A 26,032-nucleotide genomic window follows, 5' to 3' on the forward strand; every position below is an offset into this window, starting at 1 on the left:
TGTGTGGTAATTGAGGATATATCAATTTGATTGATTAAAGTGATACACAATGCTTTGACGTGCTCATATTTTACATGTTGAAGGTACTACATTGGAATACATGTTTAATTGCTGTAAATTCTAATTCACCATTTCCCCCTGAAACTGTCCAGAATTTATTTTTCTTTCCAATTTTTAATATCACCCTTCTTGTTAAAATTATAGATGGCTTATTTTGAAATGATTTGTTTCAATCGTGCTTATTTAAAATAGAATATTTTCAGTAGTTTATATTTTGCATGCAGAACACTGGCATTGCTTTCTAGTTTAGTTTAGTTCTGACATACTGCATGCAAACAGGCCCTTCAGCCCACCGGGTCCACTCGGATCACCGATCACTCATTCACACTAGTTCTTTGTTATCTGCTCATTGCAGACTCGGTGCAATTTATAGAGGCCAATTAACCTACATATCGCACGTCTTTGGGATGTGGTTGGTAATCGGAGCACCTGGAGGAAACCCACACGGCCACAGGTAGAATGTGTAAACTCCTCACAGATAGCACCCAAGGTCAGGTTCGAAACACCGCCTTTGACGCTGTGAGATAGCGGCTCTGCCAACTGCGCACTGTGCTGCCCAGATGCAGGTTAAGTTTAAGAATATTTTTCTTTATTCTGATACAGTGTCAGGAATGAAACAAATTACTGAGCAAAAAATACATCTTGATGCATTGGTTATTTTTTTTTGAATATGCCTAATTTTCCTTTTCATTAACACCTAATGATAGAAATGGAGTCGTAAATTAACTTTTGGCCAGCACAGTGGCAAGCTGGTAGAGTGCTATCTCAGCAGCAGAGACCGGGTTCGATACTGACCTCAGGGCTACCTGTGTGGGGTTTACACGTTTTCTCTGTGACAGCATGGGTTTCCACTAGATGCTCTAGTTTCCTCCCATTTTTCAAAGTCATGTGCCTTTCTAACTTAATTGGCTTCCATAAATTATCCCTAGGGTGTGGGGAGCAGATGCGAAAGTTGGATAACGTAGAACTAGTATGAACAGGTGATCGATGGTCAGCATGGACTTGGTGGGCTGAAGGGCTTGTTTTCACACTATCTTTCAATCATCCAAACATCATTGGTCTTTGAAGTATCCTTGCTATAGAATTTAGGTAGTCTCTACATTGGACAGTAACTAAACAATGGTCCCTTAATATTATCATAATTTCAAAACATGAATCTGTCGCTGCATATCTACGCATAATCAATGCATCAGTTTTTTCTCTTCTTGCAGAATTTGTTTACCATGAGCAAATTTTTTTTTTATTTCAATTTTTAGAATAGAGATCCTATTAGTTAAAAAAAAAGGCACTGGTTGCTGGAATAACTCTGCAGTTAGGCAGCATCCCTGGAGAACACGGATAGGTGACATTTAGGGTCTGGACAAGATAGGAACCCATGGTATTAGAGGGAATGTACTAGTCTGCATTGGTTGACTGGCAGAAGACAAAGAGTGGGAATAAACGGGGCCTTTTTCTGGTTAATTGCCAATGACTTGTGTTCCGCAGGGGTCGGTTGGGTCTGCTACTTTTCACATTATATGTATAAGAAAATTGATGGCTTTGGACGATACGAGGATAGGTGGAAGGATAGGTGATGTTGAGGATGCAGGAAGGCTTCAGAAGGACTTTGACAGATTGGGAGAGTGGGCAAAGATGATTGGGTTAACGAATGACGAGCGTTTGATGGCTGTGGACTAATAATTGCTGCAGTTTAGGAGGTTGAGGGGGGGATTCCTCTTTGTGACCTACCGGATTATGAAAGGCCTAGATAGAGTGGACGTGGAAAGGATGTTCCAGTAATGGGAGAGTCTAGAACCAGAGGGCAAAATGAAAATGGATGAATTTCTTAAGCCATTTGGTGGTGAATCTGTGGAATTCATTGCACAGATGGCTGTGGAGGCAATTTGGGGCATTGTTAAGCAGAGATTGATAGGTTCTTGATTAGGAAGGGCATCAAAAGTTACGGGAAGAAGGCAGAAGAATGGGTATGAGAGCGTAAAAATGATTAATCATGATTGAATGGCGGAGCAGGCTTGATGGACTGAATGACTTAATTCTGCTCCCATGTCTTATGATCTTATGGTTTGTAGGTTGTATGTTTCAACGTTTCTTTGGCTGCAAACCTATCCATGCATTTGTCTCCTGATGTTCTGGAACTGATCCCACTCCTGTTGGTTCTGGATCTTCGCCCCGTCACGTAGCCGACTGTTAATCCATACCTACGGCTCACACTCTGGATTAATGCGAGAGCTAGATGTTGAACAACTGCCGTTTTAAAACTATCAGTTGCCAGATTGTCACAGTTTGATTGTATTAATTATTTTCAGGAAATCACTGTCAGGCCAACATTTTTTGCCCGTATTGCTTGTATGTAGCAGTCCATCTGTTGAAGATACACCCACGGTATTGCGGTATTGTTAATGAGTTACGAGATTGGGTCCCAGTGATGAAGCAGCGCCAGGGATGTGTGTGACTTGAAGCAGAATCTGTTGCTAAAATTAGTGTATGCAGAGAGAAAGAAAATTCGTCAATAAATCAAGCTGTGCATATTGGCATTTGTCACAATGTAGGTCATTTCTTGCTTCATTTTTATTTCTGATACCTGCTTACTTCTTGTACTGTCTTGTGGCTGGAAGTGTGAATAGATTTGTTTGGCGGTGCAGTGGCACAGCCATTGCACAGTCTTAGTTAGCAAGCTTACAAGGAAATAGATGTGGAATATTAATTTGTTTGCCCTGAGATCTGGTTTAGACATGATGAGCCAAATGCCCCCCCCCCCATGTGACAAATCTTCTTCAATATAGCTGATTTTACATCCTATGCTTGCTACTACCATTAGAATTATTCGATCATTCTCCATTGGTTATCATAGGACAGTGTTAGCATGTAGAAATATTACTATTGTGCGACCATTGTTGTTGATGACCTTATGATTACCTTGGGATCATTTTGTGTGGCCAAAATTAGTTTGACAGACTAATTTTCCCCAAATTGTCACCACAAGAGTGGGTCAGAGGTGGCTCTCTTTTGCAAGTAAATCACTTACTGACATCCCAAAGCATTTCCACTATTTACAATCCTCAAGCCATTTGCTTGGAGTACTCTCCATTTGCCTGAAATGGTTTTATTTTGGATAGTGTCATGCTCCCACAACAGTCAAGAAGCTTGTTACATTCGAGAATAAAATTATTTGCTTGACCTGTACCCTATCCATCAAACTAAATATTCACACTCTCCAGTTCCCACACACTGTTGTGGCGGTCCCTGGTGGTTAGGCCACTCCTTGGTTCATCCCCCTCGGCTATTGAGGGACAGGGGCGTTGGTCTGCCACGGGGTTTCCCGAGCTCCTGCTCGGGGGTGTGTGTGTTCTCGCTGCGACATTAAAAACTATTGTTGAACCTGCCGGATGTCTGGCCTTTTCCTGACCTCGTCCAGGCCGCAACACTGTGGCCGTTATAAATACTAACCAATTAGCTAATTACTTGCCAAGGATGTTTAAGAGCACCTTCCAAATTATTTGTGTTTATCACCCAAAGAGCCTCATCAGATGGATCCTAAAATGTAAATGTTTTGCAGATTTTCATTGTTTCTGCATCTGATTCTAGAATTTCCTCGTCAACAACTGTTTCAGAAAGACTGTAGCAGTTCAAAAGAGCAATTTGCCATCTCTTTGTTAGGGGAACTAGGGGTAGGCGATGAATACTGGTCTTGCTGGCAATATTCTCTGCCTGCAAATAAATAAAATAAAATGATTCACTGCCTGTTTGGCACCTATCTTATATATGAACTTGTAGAGGCGCAAACGTGCTCTGTTTACCTATCTGTGGTGCAGTTGCAAGTAAGAATTTAATTGCTCCTTTCCGAGACACATGACAATGAAACACTCTTGACTGTAGTGACAAGGCTTCTAGTTCATTGGCATAACTATCATCAATAGTAGGTCATGATCCTACCAGATTGACACTAGGGCCAGGAAATACGAATGCCTTTATTTCCTCAGAAGACTAACAAAATTCAGCATGTCTCTAGTGACTTACCACTTTCTCCAGTTGCAATGATAGTCCTATTTATTGACTAAAGCGCCACCTTAGACAACATGATAATAAACAAACTCATCTCCAAACTCCAGGGCCTAGGACACAGCGCACACACACTATGGATTTTCAATTTCCTGACCCATAGACTGCAATCAGCAAGGATATGCGACCCAACATCTCCATGATAATTCTCAACACCACTACCCTCAAAGGTTACGTCTCAGCCCCTTTCTGTACTCCCTTTCCACACATGATTGTGCAGCCGAATTCCATTTACTAGTTTCCAGATTGCACCGATGTAGTGGTCCAGATCTAGAACAATGACGAGATGAAATACAGGAAAGAGATAGAGCACTTAGTAATATTGTGTCAAAACAATAACCTCTCGTTCAATGTCAGCAAACATATCAGCTGATCATTGACTTTGGGAAATGAGTTGGAGTACTCATCCTAGCCTGCACCATAGGTGCTGATGTGGACATGGTCAAAAGCTTCAAGTTCCTTGGCATAATCACCAACAATTTGTCATGGTCCAACAACATAGATTGAAACACATTCCCACATGTCTCAGCTACACTAGTCCCACCACCGTGGGTTTGGCTCATATCCCTCTAAACCTATCCTATCCATGCACCTGTCTAATTGTTCCTTAAAAGTTGCGAAAGTCCCTGCCTCAACTACCTCCTCTGGCAGCTCGTTCCATATACCCACCACCCTTTGTGTGAAAAAGTTACCCCTCATATTCCTTTCCCCTTCACCTTAATCCTACTGTGCCCTCCATAATTTTTTTGGAGACCCATTATCTATTTGGCTCTGTACTCCACAATGTGAGATTTGATATAGAAAAAAAGTGCACATTGTCAGATTTTAATTACAGCAGTGTTTATACATAGTCCCCCAATTCAAGGAGCCTGGATCAATGTAGCCCATGGCTGGGGCCTGGGTCGGCACCATGGAGGCTTCCGGAGAGGACCCGGTGGTGATAGTGGAGAAGTCAGTGCGGCAGTCGACAGGGGCGCTGACCAACGGATGAGGACGGACCACATGGGAGTGAGGACGCTGCTCTCGGGGGAAGGAACAAAGGAGGACCCGGCGTATAGGGACCACCGTGAGGGGGCGGGAAGAACAATGGAGGACCTGGCGTGGGGGGACTGCCGTGAGGGAGGGGGAGGCAGGAGAGGGGGTGAGAACTAAGGGGGACCTGGTGCAGGATAATTTGTAACTTTGTAAACTCCCTTTATGTGGTGACTAATTGCATACCTTGGGTATGCAAGCAAAGAATTTCACTGTGACTTGTCACATGTGACAATAAAGTATTCAATTCAATTAAATCTGCATACTTGCTAATCTTGCCATGTACGTTCTTATCCAAATCATTTATATAGATGACAAACAGCAATGGACCCAGCACCAAAACTATAAGCACACTGAGACCACTAGTCGCAGGCCTCCAGTCCGAGAGGCAACCTTCCACCAGCACCCTCTGCTTCCTTCCATGAAGCCAATTTTCTATCCATTCAGCTATCTCTCCTTGGATCCCATGCACTGCAGAAAGTATTGTATCACATACACCATGACTTTGTTTTGCAACTGCTCTGCCCATGGTCAGAAGAAACTGCAGATCGTTTTGGATGCAGCCCAGTTCATCAGTTCATCCTCCCATTGACTCGATCTCCACTTTGCACAAGCAGACAGCATGATCAAGGACCATTGACAACCCTGAATTCCCTCTTCTTCCTTCTCTAATGCAGCAGAAGTTATATGCTTGAAAGCATATATTGCCCGATTCAGGAACAACTGCTTCCCCGCAGCTGTCAGACTATTGAACGGACCCCCCTGAAGCTAAACATAGAGATCTGATCTCCCATTCTACCTCAGTGTGGCCCTTGTACTTTTTGTTTTATCTGCACCTTCTCTATACACCATCTTCTGCATTTGTTTATTTTCTCTTTGCAATTGTTATACTTTTATGTGATTTGATTGCACTCGTGTACAAGTTGATTTGCGGACAAAGGTTTACCCTGTATCTCAGTACGTGATAATATAGAAATGCCAGGCTGAGATGCATATCTTCAGAATATTTTCTATAACACATCTGTGGAAGTTTAAGAGAATTGTCATGGATTTGCAGAATCTTCTCGGGCACCTAAGAAAATAAATACGCTGATCCACTTTCTTTATCACCTCATCAGTGTGAAGAGACCGGGTTAAGTTTCTGATGAAAGGCTAGCGACTTGAAGCTGTCGATCCTGCCTACAGTAGCTGTGTTGATAACACCAAGGGTGTGCTCACCTCCTTGCTTCCTGAGGTCAACAACCAACTCATAATCGTTCTGACGTTAGGGGTCAGGTTGTTGTCCTGTCACAAGGTTTTCGATCTATTTTCTGTACTTTGTCTCATTGTTCTTGTTGGACGACAACAGTGGTATCATTGTCGAACTTAAAGATCCAGTTGTCAACATAATTGGCCACACTCTCGTAGGTGTACAGAGAGTAGAATACACAACCCTGGGCGACACCTGGGTCAGTGCTAGAGGTTATAATTGATTTTGTATTTGCTTTTAATTGCAGCTTTTTTATTATTCATTTGTAACCAGTGTAACCTGGTTGCAAAACTGATCTTGGATAAAGTGAGAGAGAGGATGCAAGAAGAAAGGAGTGACGAAGTTTCCCTTAATGCTAGTTTAGAAAAATTGTATCTTGGTATACTTGGCATTCTGCATGAGTGGGTATTCAGACTTAAACATACATTTTAATTAATTGTGGTAGTATTTATTGGTAAATAAAGTATGTGGGCCAAATTGATCTCTGGAGGATTTCTAATATTTCCTCCCAAATTTGGATTCAGGCATAAGATGTTTATTCATGCAACAGAAATCATAGCATAAAAGACAATTAGCACTGTTTAGAAGTACATTTTCATTCTTCCTAAAATCATTTAAAAATCTATGTTGAACTAAATGTATTTTTTTATTTTGTTAACTTTACAGAACTTGGTGAGGTTTTTACCAGAGCAGAAAGAACTCAACACATTATCCCAGTTTAGGGATGAATATGATGACCTTTGTGAATCAGAACAGTTTGGAGTAGTGGTAAGTAGTTTCAAAACAGACACCAGTGAAATAGCCAATACTGCTGAGCAAGGAACACAAATATCTCAGTATTATATTGATTTTTTTTACTTTACAATGTGACTGTACCTTGCGGCACTGCACATTGTGCCTTACTCACCTAGCAGATCAAAAGGCTATTTTTCAAAAAAACTCTTCAACTTTAAAATAGGTTATGGATCTATTGCCTTGTACAGCACATGTTAAATAGATTTGCTTTGCTCTAAATGGAAAAAAAAATCCTATTTATATCTGTGTTGTATTTTGAAAGTCGCAGGGTAAAATAATGTCAGCCACACTCATTATCTTAAGTATTTATCCTTATCCTGCATAAATGTGCGGATAATGTGCAAAATTGTAGAAATTTAGAACATTTCCAAAAACTTTGCAAATATGTAAAAATGGGTAAAAATGTAAACTTGCTAAGAAGGATTGGGATGAGTGAACAGAGTGAATGTTTGTAACATTCTTCTTTTCGTGTCCATCTTGGAGGGGATCAAGAGAAATAGATGACACAGATTGGTGTCACCTGAAAAACGATGCTGAGCGATTGTTAATGGCAGCTAAATTGTTTGATGTATGTGTGGTATAGGAAGAGCAAAAGGATGGGAAACAACTGGTGCTCTGAGATACTGAACATAGTGTTTTAATATTGTGTTTCCGTACTGTAAACTGCTCCATTACAGCTTCAAAACTAATTAACAGTGGCTTTACACTCGAGCCTTGGGTTCAGCCATTTTTAATCGGGATCCATCTTGGCTACCGCATCATGGGTATTGCATCATCGGTACTGCACCACCGATGGCGCTATTCCCATAACATCCCCCTTTGTTTACAAAACACATATGTACAGGCACTTTACATGTATAGCAATAAATTAAATTCTTCCATGGCATCGTAATTCACCGAGTCCAACATGTGTCCGACAGTCCATTTTGCAACATGCATTTGGCAGTCCATTTCCTTTTTGGCAGCTTTCAAAGTCTCATTCCTTGGATCTGCGACAGTTCAGTGCTTGGAATTATCTAAACTTTGAACAACACATGTCTGGTTTCTCATTTCCTTTCCGCTTTCTTTAAAATCCATTTATCTATTTATTTATTTATTGATTTATTCATTTCCCCTTTTTATTTATTAATTTGTTTTGTTTTAAAATGGCCATTACCACTACTTCTAAATAAAACTATGCATATCAAACTATAAAAGAACAATATAACATTAACATTTGGAAAATAACCTAATCAATAATCAACTACATGTACAGGCGCTATCCTTATTTGGTCACATAATCCTGCAGATAGCGTGGTTTTCGAACGCATCTACCAGATCTTGTTGTCAGGGTTTAATGCTCCCTGGGGACCGGTGGTCGGCTCATAGGTCGATTGTCTTGCTCCGGTTCAGGCGATGTCACCAGGTCATCCAGGTCAACATCAGCGTGATGAAATGGCTCTTTGGTCTTCCTCAGATAGCGCCGATTCCGACGATAGATGACACTGTCCTCGGTTCTGACTTCATACGACCTGGGTTGCGCAACACGGCCTACAACCACAGCCTTCCTCCAGGGCTGATGTCGGTCACCAGTCAGCTTCACTCGAAATGGATAACCAGCTTTCAGGAAAATCAGATCTTCGGATCCTCTGTTGTAGTAGTCTGCTTGTTGTTGTCTCTAGATGCTCTCAACTCATCTCCTACCTTTTTCTGAATTTCAGTTTTGAGTAGTCTCTGAATAGTTGGTAGTATGGTCCAGGTACGTCTGTTAATCAGTCTTTGTACTGGACTGCTACTCATGCCAGGTGTTGGTGTGTTGCGAAAAGCTAGTATGTTCAGGTAAGGGTCAGCTCCTGCAGCCTTAGCCTTCCTCAGCAATGACTTTGCAACTTTCACACTGCTCGCCACCTTTCCATTCACTCTGTGGATAATGGGGTGATGTGGTCGTATGTTCAAACGGCCACTTCTTGTCAAATCTCTTGAACTCCTCAGCTGTGAACTGTGGCCCATTATCTGTGATAAGTTGATCTGGTATTCCATATCTTACGAACTGGCCTGTGATTTTATGGATGACATTAAATACCAGTGTTTTCTCTAGATAGTCTATTTCCCAATATCCTGACAAGTAGTCCACCGTGATGAAATAGTTCCTTTCATTTATGTGGAACATATCTGCACCCACTTTCGCCCATGGATTCTCTGGAATTTCATGGGAATGCAGTGTTACTTTTGGTTGCTCTTTCCCTTGAGCTTGACATGTCTCACATTTCTGTATGATATCCATGATTTCTGCACTCATTCCGGGCCAGTGCAGACATTCTCTTGTCCTACTTAGACAGCCATTCACACCAATGTGGGAGTCATGTACTCATGTGATCATGCCTCATTTCTTAGCTTTAGGAATGATTACCTTCTCTCCCCTGAATATGAGGTAATCTCCAACACTCAGCTCGTCCTTCACATGGAAATAGGAGATAAGTTCTGGGTCAACACCCTTCTTGTTCTCCGGCCAGCCTCGTTTGATCACCTCTTGCAGTCTCTGCATAGTCTCATTTCTCGTTGTATCCCTTATGCCATTTAGCAGAGGCTGTGATATTGGGATGTGCCTTGCCAGGTTTACAGTCTCCAGTTCTCTCATGGTCTTGTCAGTCTTGCCAGTCTGAATATATGCTCTGCTCAGCGTGTCCGCAAGGTGCATCTCCTTTCCTGGTCTGTATCTTGTTGTCACATCATAGGTCTGCATCCTCATCTGCAATCTCTTTGGTGCACGATGAAGTGGTTTTGTGGCGATTATCTCCAGTGGCTTATGGTCTGACTGCACATTCACTTGTCTTCCATATGTGTACACTTGGAACCTCTCTAGACCAAACACCACTGCCAGCAATTCTTTTTCTATTTGTGCATATCTGGTCTCTGCATCCGTCAGGGCCCTGCTGGTATAGGCAACTGGATGGCCCTCCTGCATCAGCTCCGCACCAAGTGCAGTTTCTGACGCATCGGCCTCTACTGTCAGCTCCTTGGATGAATCATAGTAGTATCTGAGTACTGGCTCCGCAGTTACTATCTTCTTTATTTCCATCACCGCCCCGTCATGCACCTCTGCCCACCACCAAACTACATCCTTCCCTTCCCTGCTCAAATCAACATAGAGCTCAAACTCCTCCCTCCATTGTTTCCACTACATTGGCAGATCCCTTGCCTCAAAATCTATTTGCCTAGGGGGCTTTAGCTGCTTCATTTTGCTGACAAATCCGCCCCTCTATCGATGGAAACAATGTAGGCCACAGGATCGTCTCTCGGTAGTACCCACTCACAAACGTTGTCCACTGTCGACGAATCTTGAAACAGGTCCCAGTTCTGACACCATGTTTTAATATTGTGTTTCCTTACTGTAAACTGCTCCATTACAGCTTCACAACTAATTAACAGAGGCTTTACACTCGCGCCTTGGGTTCAGCCATTTTTATTCAGGATCCATCTTGGCTACTGCCTCATGGGTATTGCATCATTGGTACTGCATCACCGATGGCGCTATTCCCATAACACACAGCACTTGCTGGCTGAAATCAAATAGAATGCTTGTGAGCAGAAGTAGGAAAAGACATGCTGCAGATGCCACTTCAGAGACACCTCCTCCCCGCCCACCCCCACACCTTTCAGCATTCCAACAGGGCTGCTTCCCTTATTTCTTTGTTTCCACCAATAATAATTTCCCTTCTCATGACATCTGCAAAAGAGCAACACCTTTCTTACCTTTTCCCTTCCCTTTCGCCAGGGACCAATGCTCTTTTTAGATGATATACCTGCATATCTACCACAGTTTAATGTACTGTTTTAGTTGCTTAAATATGGTGACCCCTGTTCATTTTGAAAGAGTAATGAAGAGGTTACAGTGGTCTATTTAAATGCTCCATTCTACTCCCAACATCCACTCTGACATCTCGGGCCAAAGATAGGCAAAAAGCTGGAGTAACTCAGCAGGACAGGCAGCATCTCTGGAGAGAAGGAACGGGTGACGTTTCGGGTCGAGACCGGCCTTCAAACTGAGAGTCAGGGGAGAGGGAATCTAGAAATATGGAAAGGTGTGGAAATGACAGATAAAAGCAGACGACGATAAGGAAATGTAGAATGGTTCTTTGTTAGCTGAGGGGAAGGTGACAATGAGGCATACAATCAGTAAAATTAATCTGAAGGATGGTTAAACTAGTCGAAGAACTAGGATGGGGAGGGTCGGAGAGAAAGAGAAAGCAAGGGTTACTTGAAGGTAGAGAAATCAATATACCTCTGGGTTGTAAGCTGCCCAAGCAAAATGTGAGGTTCTGTTCCTCCAATTTGCGTTAGGCCTTACTCTGACAGTGGAAGAGACTAAGGACAGAATAGTAAGTATGGGAATGGGAGGTGGTTTTAAAGTGTTTAGCAACCAGGAGATCGGATAGGCCTAGGCAGACTGAGCGGAGGTGTTCAGCGAAACGATTGCCGAGTGTGCATCATATCTAATTTGATCATTCGACATTTTCCCACCTCTGCTTGCAAAAGTCTGCTTGATTTGGATATTTTATGATCACCGTATTCTGAATAAACTGCCACTGCGTCCTTCACTCTGTACACTTGGCCTCTCCCTTCCCCCCTCTACTGCCACATCCTCCTCCATAGTCACTGACATATTCCACATTGGAGGTTGTCGGCGGCTACAAGCGAGAGGGAGGAATGAGGGGCAGAGGGTGGAGTGGGAGGGATAGCGGGTTGGGGGTGGGCGTAAGCTGATGGCCGGGAGCATCAGCCACATCAGCCGAACAATAGCTGGTGGGGAGGATCTTGCTGGTGCAGACCACCCTCATCACTGCCTAATTTTAAGGTGAAAAGACAATGTGCTGGAGTAGCTCAGCAGCTTGAATCGGTCTGAAGAGCGGTCCCAACGTCAACTATCCATGTGCTCCTGACCCGCTGCCTGACCCGCTGAGTTACTCCAGCAATTTGTGTCCTTTTGTGTATTAACCACCATCTGCAGTTCTTTGTATCTACTACATACAATGATAATACCTTAATTGCAGGAAGGAACTGCAAATGTTGGTTTAAACCGAAGATAGACACAAAATGCTTGAGTAACTCAGCGGGACAGGCAGCATCTCTGGATAGGAATGGGTGACGTTTCGGGTCGAGACCCTTCTTCAGACAGCTCACGTCAGAGTTATTTATTTAGTTATCTATCTATTTATTTGCTTATTTATTTAATTATTTATTTCGGACAGAATAAGTGTGAAACAGCATACAAAAAACAAAAAAACAAAACAAGAATATTTATATAGTGTCATAAACAATATCTATAAATAAATGAAATTGTATGTGTCTGAAAAGGAGCAGGAAGCCAAAGCTTATAATTCCCACCCCTTATTTAACTGCTTATAATTATCTTATACAAATTTAGCAGCTATATGTACACCAAATTATTTACATTTATACACTAATCAAATATTTACTAAGCCATACAAAAAAAAATGAGAAAAAAAAGTTAGATTTAGCTCTGAAGGTTAAAGGAATCAAGGGATATGGGGAAAAAGCAGGAACGGGGTGCTGATTTTAGATGATCAGCCATGAACATATTGAATGGTAGTGCTGGCTTGGATGGCCGAATGGCCTACTCCTGCACCTGTTTTTCTATGTTTCTATGTTTTCTATGTCTATGATCCAAAGCGTCATCCATTCCTCCTATCCAAAGATGCTCCCTGGTCCACTGAGTTACTCCAGCATTTTGTGTCTATCTTCATGATAATACATTATTTGGTTATAGCATTCAATCAGCAATAAGGGGTACCACACCCCCTCCTATGGTCCGTTTAACGAGTGCACATATTCAAAGAAGAATCCTGGTCAAGCAAAAAAAAAAAGTTCAGTCCTCTTGACTGCATTGAGAAACATCATGCAAATGGGACTGAATCAACAAAAGTTCAAATTTTCCCCAGAGAGAATTGCATATATCATACATTGTTAAATCACTCCACTCCCGACACTGACTTTCTTGTTGTCAGGTCAGTTGTATTCCTTGACATAATGACATAATCTTTCTTTGTGCAGAGCTGAGTATTGCGGGAATAAATTAGTGTTTGTGATTACAAAACATGCTTGTTATTGGACAACCTCAACCCAAGTAAGATTTAATAGAACTGCTTGTTTGGGAACTGTTTTGGGAATCTGGTTCAAGTAGACCCTCTACAATTTATTTGGGCTGCCGGCATGACTTAATTTTCAGACACCAGTCCCACAACGACATGCAATTGAGATATGTGCCTCTGCAGGTCTCATTGTATTTTTAATCCTTGTATTGCTCCCTTCTCTATTTTTTCTCTTCTTCTCCCTTCGCATTTGCTGCTTTCTAACTTCCCTCCCATGCTCTCTCTCTCACTGCTGCTCAAACAGTATCATATTCCGACACTCACTCAGGTAAAGTGTAAAGACTATCAACTGGTACTATGTAAGTATTAGAAAACTGCTGCTTTTTGCAGTCCATATTATGTTATTTAGGTTTGCAAGGTGCAGAAGAAAAATATAAGCATGTTTAGATAAGTAACTTTATTAATCGGCTTGGTATATTATTCTCCAATTTCCGTTGTGCAAGCTTTGCATTAAGCCACGTTAATGACTTCTTGTGATAGCATGCATTCACTGTGTATACAAACATTTTGTGATTGCATTAAATATTAGCCCAAATATCAAAGTAAAACCTAATTTATGCTTCAAATGTGACATTGATCAAAGCAACAGCAAAACGGTAACAATAAGGAAGAAAGAGCATGGTAAGTGCTGGGTTACTTCTGGACAAATAATTGGTTTTGGCGAGTCCTGCATTAAGCCCAGTTGATTAATAGTTTTGAGATATTCAAATTTTGAATCTGAGCAGCATTATTTCTTTCAGTTAATTCTAATAAAAGCCATTAGAACTCAGAAATGTATGTTTTGGTTCTGTTATTTACTTGGCACCAGACTGCAAAATTGATCAAGTCTTAAAAAAATAATTTTAAACCTTAATAAATAATATGAAAAAATAATGAAATATAAAAGAGGCAAATTTTCACGTGTTCCTATAGCTGAAAAGTGCAGTGAAATATTGGGGTCCAATTCCACAGATAGAATCAGAAATCTGACATTTCGATGGCCGCATTTTTCATGTCTCACTTGATGCATTAAGTACCAAGTGGCATAATCGCAGTTTTGGGAAACACTGTCAACATGCTATTGTGTTTCAACAGTGACTGAGTAGCAATTGGGAAAGACTTGCCCTACTCGTTGTGAAGATGCTGAAATAATTATATCATCCTATTTATAGTTTTGCATCAAATTATGTCACTGACCAGATTTCAAGTGTTCTTGAATTAATGAGAATTAATTCAGTAGTCTTTGTTCATATGCAGAGCCTCTTCTTATTTAATTTTAATCTATGGATCAATCAATCAATGCCATGTTTTCTTTTGCAGATGAGCACTGTAAAGTTATTACGGCCACGATTGAATAATATTCTCTTCAAACTTCAATTTGAGGAGTATTTGAACAACATCAAGCCTGACATAATGAATGTAACATTTGCATGTGAGGAGTTAAAGAAAAGCGACAACTTCAGTAAAATTTTGGAATTGGTCCTGCTTGTGGGAAACTATATGAATGCTGGGTCCAGAAATGCACAAACATTTGGATTCAACATCAGCTATCTCTGCAAGGTAAGGATCCATAGGCTTAAACTTGGATGATTAACCAAGAGATTTCACATAGTTGTTGATTAAATAGATAGACAGACTGTTCGCAATGCTGGTTTCAAACTAACCATCAAAAACACACACAGGCAATTAGTGATGATTCCACCTCTGATTTTCCTCTCTTACATTATGAAGGGTTACATCCTACAAACTATTGCGAAAGGAGATGTTATGTAAGTCGGAAACGGGCGCACGCGTAAATTTAATCCTTGCCATGGGGACCTCGTGGGAGCTCCGAATCGGAGTTCACGTGGAAGCTCCAACGTGGGGGCCACGTGGGAGCTGCAATGCAGGGGGGAGTTTTGACATGGGTGTCAGTGGGCTTAAATAGTTGCCTATATAGGTGTGTCGCCTATTATGTATGCTAGTGCGTATTCTCGAAATCAAGTGGCCGGACTCTACTCAAAATCTCAATGGTATTCAAATTGAATTGACAGTGGTACTAAAATATGTGGAGAAGGAATGGAGCGGGCTGGGGAGGGGGAGAGGTTAGTTAGAATTGCCTGTCAAAACAGGCATTGAGTGCAAAAGTAAGAATCTGATACTGCAAGAGCACCATATTCAATTTTGGACATATCATCTCAGAAAGAATGTTGAAGCCTTCAAGCTGGTGTGGGGGCATTCCACCAAGACGGTGACAGTGATGCCAGAAGTAAACAAGAAAGTAAACAAAAGATTTATTAGAGATGTATAAAACCATGAAGTATGTTGATGGAGTGAACAGAGAAACAAGTTATGCTATGAGGAGGTTTGGAGAACAAAAAGTAGTGGTTTATGATAATAAAGACTTTTTCTTCATAAGAAGTAAGTCGTGATTTGACTGAAAAAATAGTGGAAGATGATTCAATAATGGTTAGCAAGACAACATGAAGTAAATATCGACAGGGAAAAAAATGCAGAGCTGCAGAGAAAAGAAAGGGAATGAGATTTGGTGAGAACTCTTTCAACGAGTTAGATAGGCACAGTAAACAACCCACAGCATAATAACATAAAGGGACTGCAGATGCTGTAATCAAGCAAAAAACAAAGTTGAGGGAAGAACATAGGCATGGAGGAAAGCTGTAGTGAGATATAATGGATACCTTTACCGCCTCAGACTCAGCCACTGCTGCTGAGATGGTCTCAAGGTTGTGAATCGAGGCCTGTCAAGATAGGCTGTTTACATCCCGTCCTGGGTGGTGTAGCGTTAGGGATGACGCCAGGTCGACAATGACTACACTGACACTCACATTAGGGTGAACTCACGTAATATGGTTTATTTCAAATGACGGGACCACGTGGGGGCACAATTCCTCTTTGTCAGTGAGCGCTGGCTATCTTGGTTTTTTAGCCCCTGTGGTCAATGTGCACCCATGGTAAGACTTTCATCAAGTCACAATGAAGGATAAACAGTATGAGTGACTCAGAGGAGAACAAAGAGGTTAAATACTTATCATGCACCTACTCCTCCTCTTCACTTAGGAGCTGGGGGCCTTGACTTATCAGATGGCATTTTCAAAGCCAACTCTCTGACTTGATGCTCTACATGTTTAAGATGATATATGCTTTAGACCCAGTGCTTCAATAAATGAAAATATTTAGGAGATGGATGTGCTAATCTAGAAGGTTATGTTTTCCTGGATAGGCTAGCTTCTTCAGCATTTTTGGAATTACAGGCTAATACAATTGAGTATATTCCACCACACTTCTTACTTGTGTCTTGTAGTTGATGGCAAGGCTTTGGGCAGACAGAATGTGCATTATTCAGTGGAGAGTACAGTATTTTTGTGGTAGATGCAGTTTTAAATTCTGATTAATTTGTCTTCCACATCACAATTATATTGGAATTGATGATAGCAATCCTGTGGAAATTCAAAAGAAATACCTCCAAAAAGGTATGGCCAGATGTCCCGTGGCAACAAGCTTGATGAAATTATCTGACTGATGGGTTAATGAGACAATTAGAGAATGAGAGAACATAAAGTAATGTCAATGGTTTAGAAGCTGTGCTGTAGGAAATGCCCAGCAACCAGGCTATACTGATGAAGAAAGAAAACGTGTTAATCCTGACTCGGAGGAAATAAACTAGCTGAAATTGTTGAAATCCACATTGAATGAGGAAGGCTGCAACTTTCCTTGCTTGTAACCTGTCTACCTCTCCCTTACTCTCTCTTTAATTTGTCTTCTCATGTTCCTGGTTCTGATGATGAGTCTTTAATTAACTCTCTCTTACCACAAGGTGAATTGCTGATTATTCCCAGCATTTCTGTTTTTTATCATAGTTATCTGTGTGCTTCTAAACTAATTAATCATATTTGATCCACAAGATACTTGAGACAGTGGACGAGAAAGTCACAGTATTAGGAATATCCTGCACCATGCTCATTGTCTTCTGCTACCTTCTGAAATTGCTATTGTCTAGGTCTTGGACAGATGGCACAATATTCTTAATCAGTTCAAGGATCTCAGTCATCTTCCTCACTATAGAGGCTAAATTTGTTTTTTTGGATACAGCATCTCGTATTTTGCTTGGGCAGCTTGCAGCCCAGTGGTATAAATATTGATTTCTCTCACTTCAGGTAGCCCCGGCATTCCCTCTCTCTATCCCACCCACACCCAAGTCACACTAGCTTGTTTTAATCCTATAAACAGCTAACAATAGCCTGTTTCCTTTCTCATCGTTACTTTTTTGCATATCTTTAATTCATTGGTCTTTATCTCTCCACATCGTCTATATCTCTTGTTTCCCTTATCCCTAACCTGTCTGAAGAAGGGTCTCGATCCGAAATGTCGCCCATTCCTTCTCTCCAGAGATGCTGCATGTCCCGCTGATTTACTCGAGGGTTTTGTGTCTATCTTTGGTTCAAACCAGCATCTGCAGTTCCTTCGTACACGCTTTCTTAGTTCTTCATAAAGTGCCATAAATCTTGTAATTAGTTGGGGCCTTGTTCTAACATTCAAAATTCAACACCTCAAAATACTGAATTTCTTAATTGAATGACTTGACCTTCACCAGTTTACATTTTCTTTGTAATTCTGGGGTGATGCATTTGCATAATTTCTTGACATTTGCCAACCTAGGCCTAGAAAGTAATTTTGCCCGCCCATTCACTCTAACTTCAGATAGCCCTTGCTTTCTCTCTCCATCCCCTTCCCCTTCCCAGTTATCCCACTAGTCTCAACCCGAAACATCAACCATTCCTTCTCTCCAGAGATGTTGCCTGTTCCGCATTTACTCCAGCTTTTGGTGTCTATCTTTGGTTTAAACCAGCATCTGCAGTTCCTTCTTACACGCTTTGTTAACTCAGTTCTTCATAAAGTGCCATAAATCTTTTAATTAGTTGGGGCCTTGTTCTAACATTCAAAATTCAACACCTCAAAATACTGAATTTTTTTATTGAATGACTTGACCTTCACCAGTTTAAGTTTTTTTTATAATTCTGGTGTCATGCATTTGCATAATTTCTTGCCATTTTCCAACCTAGGCCCAGAAAGTAATTTTGCCTGCCCATGTTCAATCTATGATTTCACTTAGCTGATACCCGACTAGAAAGCTCTAGTCTGGTATGATTTTTTTTTGTTCTTAATTATAGAGCAAAATGTAATTTTTCATGCACAAATAGAAATGTCATATTTTATCTGTTTCCTAGTAACTTTCTATTTTCTTTAATATCCTGACATGAAATCAACGTGTAATAGTTAGATGATAGGATTTCCATATGTTTAATTGAACCGAGATACTTCACAGATGGATCATTGAACAAAATATTTGCACTAACATGGTAAGCCAAATGACCTAAAACTTGGTCAAAACGAATATCTTAAAACGAGAAAGGAAAGGCAGAGCATTTTAGGAACTAATTATATGAAATACACATCATATGTTTACCATTTGCTTCTGCTCAGTATCTGTTCAGTTTGAATTCTGCGTCAAAATTGGCTGACAGATTTCATGTTCTACTTTCATGTTCCACAAAATAATCTCATATTAATTTTGGCACTTTATTGCAGAAGGTATTTTTGTTGTGGGTGGAGTGATCGTAGAATTTTTTTGTTTGTTTTCTTTTTCCTTTTCTTGTTGAAAGAATTAGTTGCTTGGTATGAAAATGCTTGATCTTCAACACCAGTTGAATTATTCATGCTTACAACTCATTTTCTGGCAATCCTCTTCCAATTATAAATTTAGTGTTTTGACAAGATGCTGTAAAGTGAGGTTGTTTTCTCACAAAGGTTGTTTGGGTAAATATTCATCAGACAGACCAGGAAACATTGTAATTTCAGTTCTAGCTTGTTTTAATTTAGACAGTAAAGTTGAACTTGCCATCCCTGAACTAGGAAGAAGAAAAATGATCAGCCACATTTTCACCCCTCGCAATGCATGAAACCCATCATGTGCAGAAATTAATTGAGGGTGTAAATGCTGTTTAAACTCACATGAAAAACAGGTACTTGAGTAAATAACGAGAAGTTATGTCAGCATAATTGAAACCATCCTCCTGTATAAATAACTTGCATTGGGAAGTTATGAGAAAAGAAACAATTAACACGTGAAATTAATTATTAAATAGTGAATCATTCTAATTGAGAATATTAATTACCCGGGTCCAGTGTAAGATGGATAAACATTTGTAGATCACTGACATATTCTTATGTACTTTATAATATTCCTGGAGATTTTAAATCAATAAATACTTTGTTGTGTACTCTTTTTGTAACCATTTATCTTAATAGGCCTCTTTCTACCAGTGGGTGGAAAGATTGTGGGGTGATTGCAACAGAATGACTATGGATTACAGCTATTAAATTGTAAATGATCTTGATTTATGCGTTGAGTGATTGGAAAAACGTTGATGCAGACAACAACTCCATTATCTTTATCAGTAAAACAACTAATATTGATGTAAACATTGATTTTTTTTTAAGCAACAATTTTCTACCTGCTAAATAATATTTACGCCTTAAATACGATGGTAATTTCAAAGGTTGCTTTTTTTAAGATTTGGTGGGTCAGTGTAATAAAATCAAATGCAAGGAGGAAAGAGTCCTTTAAGTTTCCCTACGATAAACTTTGTGCGACCCATGATCATCACTGCAGCATCCAAGAAGACCATTTGCCACATATAGTCATCGACCCATACAGCACAAAAAATAGATCATTTGGCATACGATAAGTGATCTGAATTATCTAGTCCTCTGTACTAATCCCATTTGCCAACACTTAGTCTGTTTCTGCCTTGGTGATTTAAGTATTTGCCCATATCTGTCTGTAAACTGCTCTCCCACCCTCCCCAGGCAGTGCATTATAGATTACAACCATCCTGTGAGTAAAAAAAATGTTTGTACTCAGATTTCCCTCTAATTCCTTAACTAATCCATATCCTCTAATTTTAGATCCCGCAGTTTATGGGGAAATGCCACCCATAATTTTGCATACCCTGTCAGATCCTCCCTCAACTTTCTCCACACCAAAGAAAATAAGCCTTTCCAGTTTCTCTTCGTAACTTGAAACACGCTGATCAAATAAATCTCCTTTGCACTCTTCTAAGTGCAGTCGCATCCTTCTTATAGAGTGGTAATCAGAACCACACATATTATTCCATTTGTGGGCTAACCAATATTTTACAAAGTTGTACTACTAATGCCCTGCTATTATACCCTGCGCCCTAACTAATGAAGGGAAGTATTCCATGTGCCATCTGTACCACCTTATTTACGTGTGCTGCCACCTTCAAGGATCTTTGGGCTTGTACACTTAAGGGCCTGTCCCACTTACGTGTCCTTGGCACGTAAATTACGCGATTTTATGGTCGCGTTGAGCCGCGACGGTCCCGCGAAGGCCGCGCGCGATTTCATGCGTACGCACAGCCTTCTGGAGCGCGTGACATCATTTGAAGATGGACACAAAGCTGGAGTAACTCAGTGGGACCGGCAGCATCTCTGGAGAGAAGCAATTGATGACGTTTCCTGTTGAGACTCTTCATAAGTCTGAAAAGAAGGGTCTTGACCTGAAACATCACCCATTGCTTCTCTCCAGAGATGTTGCCAGTCCCGCTGAGTTACTCCTGCATTTTGCTCTTGGAGTAGAAGTGGGGGCGTATCCGGACCGCAATGGCCGTGAGCCCCAGGCCGAGTTTGGCGATTGTTTGCCTGCTTCTGCTGCTGTTGGAGGTGAGACGTTGCGTCGTGCCAGGGTCTTGGGCCTGTCCCACTTTGGCCGTCAGTTACGCGACAGGCCGTTGGCGCGCAAAGATTTTGTCCGCGACAAAAATGTTGGTGCCCCGCGCGATGTCCCGCACAACTCCATACCCATCCGCGCTTCTCAGTGGGACCGACCCTGCGCGACCATACGATGCCCGTGCGCTTCAACGGGACCACGAGGTCGCGTGATTTCCATGCCAAGGACACGTAAGCGGGACAGGCCCTCTTACTACTTCATGGTACCCTAAAGTTCATTGTAAAAGCGTTGTCCTTTTTCGTCCTCCAATATGCATCACTTCATACTTTCAGTATTAAATTCCATCTGCGATTATTAATCAATTTTACCATCTCATCATTATCATCTTGTAGCCTAAGGCCATGAGTCTCACAATCCCTGTGTTACATCACTATTTCCAGGCTTCCAATCCCAAAAATAACTCTACCATCGCCACCATTTTCCCCGTAACCAAGTCGGGTGTGAATTCAGTTGTCAACTTGCCTTGGGTCTCATGAGCTTTCATCAGTTGAACCAGTTTTCCCCACATGGGATCCTGTCAAAGGCCTTACTGAAGATCACCTGAACCACATCATCCATACCTTGAAGAAGGGTCTCGACCGCTGAGTTTCTCCAGCATTTATGTCTACCCACATCATCCATACGATACTTTTATCTTTAAAAAAATTAAGCTAAATTAATCAGATAGGTTCTCCCATTATGTTTGGTTAATCACTGCCCAACCAAATGTTTCTCAATTGAATCAGATATTTTTTCAATTATCTCCCTACTGCTGAAGGTAAACTCTCAGTCCTGTATATGTGTGGTTTATATCTGCTACCTGTCTAGAATAATGGTATCTAATTTGCTGCCCCCCAATCATCTGACACCTCACCTGCGGCTAGCAAAAATAAAAAAATTCAGATTCCCAGAAATCTCCTCCTCTGCTTCTTATGACATACATTTCATCAAGTCTAAGGGTTTATCTTGTACCTTTTTAATTGAAGCTTGTTCTTGAGTTTCTCTCCGTAAACTCTCCAACTACAATGTACTTCTCCAACATGACTACAGGTGAGAAGTAATCATTGAAGACATTTTTTACATCTTCTTGCTCCAACAACAGAATTCCACTTTGGTTCCCAGTGGTGCTGTATTTTCCCTGGGCATACCGTTCTGAGTATATTAAGAAATGGTTTGGGGTTTGGCTTAATCTTGTCTGCCAATTATATTTTGTGCAGCCCACCTTGCCCTCATAATTTCTTTAGGGATCCCTCTGCTCTTTCTATACTCCTGAGAGTCTTTCCACAATTTCTGTTCTCAATATCTGCCATACATTTCCTTTAAACCATCCTCAATGTTTCTTGACATTTGCAGTTCATTGGACTTACTTCCTAAACTTTCATCCTTGCTGGAACACGTTGTCTCTGAAATTTAATTATTTCAGTTTTGATTGATTCCCACTTGTCGGGTGTAGATTTATTTGCAAGTAGCTGCTGTGTGTCTACTTTTGTCAGGTCTTATTTAATTTAATAATATTGGCGGGGTAGAGTGACTGAACATTCAAAGTAACAATGAGGGAACAGGAGCCTGGAAAATGAAGAATATTAAAGAGACAAAGGGCGTGTGAGGTGTCTTGGGCATTGATTGGGAGGGAGTAGACCAGGGAGGTTAGAATGGAGTTGAAGTACTCGGAAATGATTTCAGCGAGGCAGGAGTAGGCAGAAACAATGGGTCTGCCAGGGCAGTTCTGTTTATGGATTTTGGGGATAAAGTAAAACTGGGTCGTGCGGGGCTGTGCAACGATAAGGTTGGAGGCTGTGGAGGGCCGACAGCCTGAAGTGATAAAAGCAGAGATGGCCTGTAAGATAATGGCCTGGTGCTCATAACGGGTGATGGTCCAAGGGTAAATAGGAGAAGGTGGCTGAGAGTTGGCACCTAGCCTCAGCCCAGTAAAGATCAACTCACCAGACTACTACAGCATCTCCTTTGTTGGCAGGTTTGACGATAAAGTCAGGGTTGTTGCAGAGTGAGCGGAAGGCTGTACGTTCAGAAGGAATGAGGTTAGAGTAGGTAAGGTGAGTGGAAAAGTTTAGATGGTTGATGTCATGCCTCTACTTTTCTTTCACATCGCCCATGGCTAAAGAGGATACAAAGATCTCTGTTGAGGACCCAGGCAGTGCCTACCAATTCTGTGCCTCTCTGTTTACATTTTTTCTACAATGCAGTGACTGAAACAGAAATCAACACTCCAGTTGTAGCCTTATCAAAGCTGTAACAGCTTCTTGCCTTTGCATGCTGTTATAGTTACTATCTTAAAAACCACTTAAGCCACTTTTGCCTCTTGTTACTCAGATCATTTACATAAGCATATTCAGGGCTCTCACTTAACTTTTTTTCCCTGTTGCCAGCCAGGCAACTTAGGCAGCTTTTTAGGTTGCCAAATGACAGTTTAGGTGGTCAATTTAAGACGGCTTGCATGACCTGTGCGATAATGTGCTCGACGAAGTGCGTAGTTACCTGTCGGAATTATGCTCAATGAAGCATTCACATATCTGTTTCATCTGTTTCAAATAAAGTCACAAACTAACCATATTCACCAATCAAGACATGATATATACCACAATCACATGCAGCAAAATTATAATACGGTATCTCAACTCTTTTTACACAATTTCTATTATTTCTTTCCACTTCCAAACAAAAATGTGGTTGGATTATTCAGTGTATGATCAATCTGTGTCAATAAATCCTGGACCATGGTCATATATATGCTTAACCATGCGCACTACAGATTGATGCAAACATGTTTTCTGCGAAGAACCGAAAATTATCATGACATGGCCATAGCATGGGTCGTTATTGCTATTTTTACAGAAACACTCTCGCTTCCCACATAATTTATCCACAACAAAATATACAGGTTGCAAGGAAATTTCTAAAGGCATTTTATGATAATAGCTGTTAAAACCGACTATACCCATCTGACAGGTTACATTACACTAACTGACAAGAGATGGCCAAAGGACATAACTGCAGCAAATGTTCTTATGGTAACATGTTGAAAGGTGTCAAAATGCCTCATTACCGGACATTCAGATTAAATGTATGTGTTGTGAACAGCAATGAAGATACCCAATTTGTATGCACCAGATTTTTTTTAAATTATTGATAAACACTGTTTCCATCATTCCCACTTCAGAATTAACGGTAAAATTTCAACTGAAATATCGCCCGACCAAATTTGTGATGTATATGACCGACTAGAAGTTAAACCTGGATAAATTCAACGTATAGTTGTGAATTGTAAAGATTCCAGACTCACACAGGTTGAAACACAAGCATCTTTATTGTTCAGGTCATTAACTAGTAAGCAGGTCATTTCACATTCACACTGCAGCTCTAACTGCCAGACAGTGGGTAGGATCTTACACTATGAATGTTATCATTAGGCGGGGTTATAAGTACTAAGCATTCTCATTGGCTAACATGCTATAGCCAATCTACATCTCTTCTATAAATGAAAAGTAGATAAAGCGTTATCACTACCATGAGTAAATAAATTGTTAAATGCAAAATATCATATCTAATAGTATCGGCTAAACCTAATTGGTTAAACATTGATTAAACATAGTCGCGATATCTAACCGGCGGCTTGCTAACACGCCTGGTCCTCGTATGATAAGGAGCTGCCTCATCAACCTTTTCTTCCGAAAAGTTGAGGGCACGTTTGGGTGAACCCGAGGGGCTCTGGGATGAGACCTTAGGGGAAAACCATCGCGGGGCTACCAGTGAACCGTTACAAAAGGGGAAGGGGGTGTTGGGGAGTAGCAGCAGCAGATACTGGAACGGCTGGAACAGGGATCACTTTAAAGTTCAGTGGAGGCTCGTCAGCACCCTGGAATGCTGGACGTCCTTCCTTCACTGGAAGGAGGTGTTGACGGTTGCGTCTATAGATGGTACCACCAACATCGACAAGGTAGGAACGTGGTTCCTTTGCGGGACCAAGGATGAACCCCAGTTTGGTATGTCCTTTGTCTGTCTGCAACCGAACCACTTGACCTTGGATTAGTGGCTTAAGTGGTTTGCTGGTTTTAGCCCATTGCTGGTGAACACGTGACCTGCGTAAGTGACTTCGGGAACCCTGAACTTGCACTTCAGTGGGCTCAGTTTTAAATTGATGTCTCTGGCACAGTCCAGTACTTTACGTAGGTTGGCATCGTGCTCGGTGGCATCGCGGCCATGAACTAGAATGTCGTCAACTATGATGGCACTGGGGAATTCTGCAAACAGTTGTTCCATTGCACGCCGGAAAACTTCGCTGGCAGAATTGATGCCAAAGGGCATTCTTAGGAATCGGTAAACGGCCGAACGGGGTGGCGAATGTTGTTAATGCCGATGAAGCACGGTCTAACGGGGTTTGCCAGAATGAGCTTTTGGCACCCAAGACTGAGAAAACCGTTGCGTTACCGATTTGCGCCGCTACGTCTTCGGTGGTCCTCATTGGGTATTGTTGCCGTTTGATTGCTGTGTTCAAATCTTTAGGATTGATGCAGATGCGTAACTCCTTTTTGACTTTCTTTGTGGTGCCAACCATGGTGGAAGCTCAATCAGAAGGTTTGCTGACTTCGGCAAGGACTACGATGGAGACCATACGTTTCAGTTCATCGTGTATTTGCTCACGCATACCATGCGGAATGCGGTGAGGGGCACGTACGATCGCGGTGACTATGGTCAACAATGATTTTGTATATTGTAGGTAGTTTGCCGAGTTTGTTGTCAAACAAATCTTTGTAGTTGGATTGCATCTGCCTGGTTGGTTCCCCTGTCAAACAGTTTATGGACAGCACACCCGAAAAAGACCAAACCCAGGTCATGGCGCGCATTGATGCCTAGCAGGGTTTCAGAACTTGGCTGAACGATGTAAAATAGCAAGTCCTTGGT

General features: G+C 41.3%; 1 protein-coding gene across 3 annotated transcripts in view; it reads left to right on the top strand.

Annotated features, from left to right (window-relative positions):
* Positions 1-26,032, top strand: part of diaph2 (diaphanous-related formin 2) — a 567,387-nt gene that overhangs the window by 209,439 nt on the left and 331,916 nt on the right. For all 3 annotated transcript variants that reach the window (XM_055643895.1, XM_055643898.1, XM_055643897.1), the window contains exons 16-17: positions 7,067-7,168; positions 14,644-14,883. In XM_055643895.1, coding sequence (XP_055499870.1) covers positions 7,067-7,168; positions 14,644-14,883 — 342 coding nt within the window. The remainder of the gene's footprint in view (positions 1-7,066; positions 7,169-14,643; positions 14,884-26,032) is intronic.

Source organism: Leucoraja erinacea, chromosome 12, assembly GCF_028641065.1.
Source record: "Leucoraja erinacea ecotype New England chromosome 12, Leri_hhj_1, whole genome shotgun sequence".
In the NCBI taxonomy this organism is placed as follows: domain Eukaryota; kingdom Metazoa; phylum Chordata; class Chondrichthyes; order Rajiformes; family Rajidae; genus Leucoraja; species Leucoraja erinaceus.